The sequence below is a fragment of the Microtus ochrogaster genome, unplaced genomic scaffold (assembly GCF_000317375.1).
Source record: "Microtus ochrogaster isolate Prairie Vole_2 unplaced genomic scaffold, MicOch1.0 UNK88, whole genome shotgun sequence".
Classification (NCBI taxonomy): domain Eukaryota; kingdom Metazoa; phylum Chordata; class Mammalia; order Rodentia; family Cricetidae; genus Microtus; species Microtus ochrogaster.
This window is the reverse complement of record NW_004949186.1, coordinates 624746-630168: the sequence shown is the minus strand read 5'-3', so window position 1 is coordinate 630168 and position 5423 is coordinate 624746. Positions and strand designations below refer to the sequence as shown.

Genomic DNA, 5423 nt, shown 5'->3' with positions numbered 1-5423 from the left:
CACACACACACACACACACACACACACACACACACACACACACACACATTTATGGCCTACAGTTTTCTTCTATCTTAAACCAAGGACGGGACGGAAACAAAGCTGTGATAATCCCATAAACACTGGATTTATCTGATTTCTCCAGTTAGCAGCATCCAAACATTTCAACACCAGGTCACAGCAGGAAAAGTTGGTCATCCCATGACTTACTACCCTTTAAAAAAAATTATTTCTATTTTGTGTTCATTGGTGTTTTACCTACAAGTATGTCTGCATGGGGGTGTCAGAAGCCATGGAACTGGAATTACAGACAGTTGTGAGCTGCCATGTGGGTGCAGGGAATCGAACCCAGGTCTTCTGAAAGAGCAGCCGGTGTTCTCAACAGATGAGCCATCTCTCCAGCACCAACTTACTGTTCTTGATACAATGCATTCTAGCTTTTTCCTATCTCTTCTACTTTCTAAATAAGGTTCATTGTAAAGTACTAACTAAATTATGTTATTAATGAGCCAAAACCCAAAGGTCTAAAATAATGTCTTAGATTTAATAAATGCATATTACCCACTAAAATAAACTATTTCATATTTAGCAACTGGTCCTGGCAAAAGGATATAAGTGAGGGAGGGAGTGTATGTGGTGGGGGGGAGGAAGGAGAGAGGGAGAGAGAAAGAGAGAAAGAAAGATGAAAATGAGTTAAACACTCCTTAATTCAAGAAAAAGTAATATAAACATGAGATGGAAGGAAATTAGTTATAGAAATAATACTTAATTTAAGAAAACATTTCAGTTATTAGTAAGTTATTACTAAGTCTCACTAAGTAATAATTCAAAAAAATTGGATCATTAGGAAAAGCCATCAACGGGATAACTCCAGATTAATATCTAAAACAATTCTAATTTGGGGGAAATCACGGGGTTAGGACATTATTACAGTCTAACAAGATGAGAGATAAGGCATTTTATAGATACAAAGCATTATAAAAGCAGTATCATAACACGAGAATTTTATAAAGAGCATGCACAGCCAATGATGGAAGCTGCAGACAATCCCAAACCTCGCGGCTCATACACTAGTAGACCCCAGAGTATGGTTCAGACTACTGGGAATAACTCTTCTCATAAAAACCCCAATTTCCAGAAACTTCCCCAATAGGCGTGTGTTACTTAGAATACGTGAACTAAACTGTCACTTGTGGCTACCGTTCAACTCTCGACAAGAAGACATAAACAGGGGCTGGAGAGCTGGCTCCAGGACTCCAGCACAAGGCTAGACTTTGGATCCTCAGAGCCCACCTACACGCCAGCTCCAACCTAAGGAGACAAGAGCTGGCTAGCAAGAGAAGCCATCTCAGCTAGCTCTGGGTTTAAATGGAAGAACAAGTGAGGATGACTTCCGGTATCAACCTCAGGGCTCTGTACGTGCAGGCAAATAACACACACAAAAATACAAATTTTATATATATATATATGTATATATATATACATATATATACATATATATATATATATATATAATCTCAAAGTAAAAGGCAGGTTCTACAAGGGTGAACAGGCTTCCAAATGAAGCTCATGTGTTCACACAGAAACTAGAAATCACACAAGGATCGGTTATCTGCCCAAATAAGTATGAGAAAACTGCAATCAGAAACTTTACAAAGCCGAGATACTTGAAGCTGAACTACTTCTCTGGTCAAAAGACAAGAAGCAGGAAAGGATTCTGCTCCAGACCACAACCTTCCAAGCTGCATCTCTCTCCTGGATAGACAGGAAACTCCTAGGGAAGAGGGAGAGGTGGCAGCAAGAGAAGAAGAGTGGATCCGAGGTGAGCACCAGCCCGGGCGACAAGATGCTCTAGGCTTCTCCGGCACCCGCGCACTGTGAGGGAGAGACTGAACCTGACTGGGAACCTGAGCCCGACTGCTTACTGGCTATGTGACTCTGGCCAGGTCAAGAATAGGGATGGCAATATGAGCTCACTTGGGACTGTAGAGAAGGCAGAATGAAATGAGTGCAGCAGAACGCCAGGCAAACAAGCTGTTCCTATCCCACTGTCTCCAGAAGTCGGTGTACAATAGTCACAATGATGCTTTTGTAAACCGAGTCACAGTACAGCTCCAAAGATCAAATAAATATTAACAAAAAGCCTAAATAACGCAGAATATTAAATTGATTTTTTTCATCCCTTTTCTATGGGGCTAGGATCACTTGTTTTACGTAAACAATAAAGTCACAAAGAAAATGAAATGATTCTAAGCTCCTCACCTTTGCTCTACTGGTTTAGGCATGCCAGGGGAGATCAAGGACTTTAGCCACAGGGGTGCTATTTCTCGGCTAACCACTTGGGGGAGTGGATTTCTAGAGCCCGTTTCCTAGGCCCTGTCTCATAGAAGAAGCATTTAAAATCCGCTGTGCTGCGGCTGGTCCGATGGCTCAGTGAGTAAAGATGCTGGCACTAAGATAGATGACCTGAATTAGAGCCACGAGATCCACACAGCTCAAGGAGAGAACCAATTCTGGAAAGATCTCCACACTCTCAATTGGCAAATGCAGGAACATGCACACAATTAAATATTTTAAAAAAATCTTTAGCAGATACTCTTGAGTTGTTCAGTAAGCAAAGCATTGGACCATTTAGGAATTTCTTTTGGGTTCTCTCTCTCTGTCTCTCTCTGTCTCTCTCTGTCTCTGTCTCTCTGTCTCTCTCTGTCTCTCTGTCTCTCTCTCTCTCTCTCTCTCTCTCTCTCAAGCTGATTTTATTTCATTCAAAACCTTCTTTCCCCTCAGTTTTATTCAGGTTAAAAACTACCAAATACTATGTATTTATGACACACAACTGCTGTTTTGATGCACACAAATCTCACGAAGTCACCACAACACCTGAGCGACTTAACTGACCATCGCCACAATGTTATGCCCCCTTTCTGTTTCTCTGTGTGTGTATATATGAAGTGCGAGTGCATGCATGTGCATGTTCACAGGTGTGAGCTCAAGCAGGCACGTGTCAGAGCCTGTGTGTGGCGATCTGGGAACAACTCTGTGCGTTGGTCCTCATTTTCCACCTGGTGGGAAACTGGGTCTCCTGTTCGCAGAGGTATAGGGCAGGCTGGCTACCCTGGCAGCTTCTGAGGCCGCTCCCGTCCTCCTCCCGTGACGTCAATGGGAGCGCTGGGATCACGCACGTGTGCCACTTCACTAGGCTTTGAACGGGGTCTGGGGAACCAAAGCGCTTGAGCCACTGAGCCCCTTCCCCAGCCCCTACCCCTTTTGATTTTTCCTTTTTCCCTTCCTCCCTCCCTCCTTCCTCTCTTCCTCCCTTTGGAACCTTCATACTGAATTGAGCCCCAGCCCAGATTATAAATCATCATGGCTCAACTGAGTGTCACCTTCATGTGATTTTGGATAAACATGGGCTAAGGTCCTAACGCCAGCTCTAGTTTCCAGGATGTTGTCAGCAATGGAATCCAGACTACAGCACCGGCAAGCATTACACGGTCTGACAGACAAGGCTACTGGTCTGAGGTTATGGCTCATCCTAGGGTAATTGCATCTTTTTGACTGGTGACTCCCTGATGCGATTTTGTTTTCAGGAAGAGTTCCACAGATGGCTAATCCTATCAAAGTTGTTCTGATTCATGCAAGCTCAAGTCTGTAATGATATTTTCGTATTTGTCTTGAGCTCTTGGGGGTGGGGTAATTACGGCTTACTGAATCTTATTGTTCCCTAAACCCAAATTCTAAATGCCTTCACCACAGAAATCAGGCGACAAACAGTGTGGTTTCTGTTTTAAATATGACTGCTCAGAGTGGGGGAAAGGAGGATTAAGAAGGGAGGGGAGGGGGTCAAGGACAATGTAAATACAGTGACAGGTCCTTCATCTTCACCTATTCCAAATCTCCACCCTCCTCCCTTTGCTCAACCCTGCTCCCTCCCAGGGCAAGAGCTGTTTCCCCAGCCTGGGCAAGAATCTTTTATCTTTTCAGTGTCCCATTATTGGAAGAATTAACTCAGAGGAGACCCTAGAGAGAAACTGAAGTTGACAATGCTTTGTTTAGTTTCTCAAACCACAAGATGGTGGGTCTTACTATTTCTTTCATCAGAAGCCCTGGCTGCAAATATTTGAGCTTTCTGACTTGAACACTGATTAAAAGTGACTGGCATCCCTGGGCATGGTGGGGTACACTTCTATAATCTTAGCACTCAGGGACAATGAGACAGAAGATATCAAGTTAGAGGTCAGGCTGAGATATGGAGCGAGATCCTATCCCCAAACCATACCAAAACAAAGATTAGTGACTCCGTAATATTTACAACATTTAATGAATTCACCAGAACCATTTTTCAGGGGTGTTTGGGGGGGCATTCATTCAAAAGCATCTTTTATTGAGTGTCTACTTTGTATAGTTTTGATTCAGGATCTCAGTGATCAAGAAACAAGACCTGGAAATTTGGACTTTCAGACTTAGAGTTAGTGAAATTGAAAGTATACCTGTCCAACATTTTGGTACTGGCTCTTTCCAGCTTCTCTAGTATCTGAGGAAGTTGGGTATCATCATCATAGGAACCACCCCAGCCAAGAACTCGAGCGAGGTCATTGCCTGTACCCAAAGGCAAGACCCCAAGCTGGCACTGCAAAAGAATGCAACCATGATACTTTAAGAGAGGTTGGGAAACAAGGGCCTGGGGTGCAAGGCCAGCTTAAGCTCCACAGCAAGACTCCCACCCCTCGTCTCAAGCACCCCAGAGAACTCTTACCTGTTTGTTCAAGTTCAGTTTATCGATCTCTGACAAAACCCAGCCTACACTTCCATCTCCTCCACAGACAAGAATCCGGAAGTTGTCAAACTTCTGAAATAACCTTAAGCTGCAAGTGAAATGTCTGTTTTTAGTGTAAGTACATAAAAACCCTTTCTCCAACTACTGCCCACTTTAACATTCTCTATTATCCACATTCATTTAAATATAAGAAATATATAAATATATAACAGCTAACTTGAGTGCAATAGTTAACTCAAGAAATGAATTTTAAAAAAGAATTATACGCAGAAACAGAGATAAATTAGGAGGGAAAAGAAAAAAACGAAAGAGCAAAAGTGAAGCAGAACCAGGAACGAGAATGAAGGCAAAGTGCCGGGGAAGTGGCATTTCAGGACATGTTGTTCCCTGAGGAATTACAAACAAGGGAGGAGCATCTCAGGGCTGTGGGGGACACTGAGGCCATAACTAAAGATATCTGTAGCCCTCACCAATGCTCCCAGCATCCTCCATTCTCCCGGTCTCAGCCCTTCCTTTCGTTTCCATCCCCCTTCGTGTCAACTCTGTCCCTTGGAAAACCTCAGGTCCTGTGCAACAGCCTCACAAGGAGAGAACCTCAGGTCCTGTGCAACAGTCTCACAAGGAGAGAACCTCAGGTCCTGTGCAACAG

The 5423-nt window shown here is 43.4% G+C and overlaps 1 protein-coding gene across 2 annotated transcripts in view; it reads right to left on the bottom strand.

The window, feature by feature from the left end:
* The window catches only part of Dgkh (diacylglycerol kinase eta), a 165646-nt gene that overhangs the window by 51870 nt on the left and 108353 nt on the right, over positions 1-5423 (bottom strand). For both annotated transcript variants that reach the window (XM_026777878.1, XM_005370871.2), the window contains exons 11-12: positions 4754-4862; positions 4488-4627 (exon numbers count right to left, since the gene is read on the bottom strand). In XM_026777878.1, coding sequence (XP_026633679.1) covers positions 4488-4627; positions 4754-4862 — 249 coding nt within the window. The remainder of the gene's footprint in view (positions 1-4487; positions 4628-4753; positions 4863-5423) is intronic.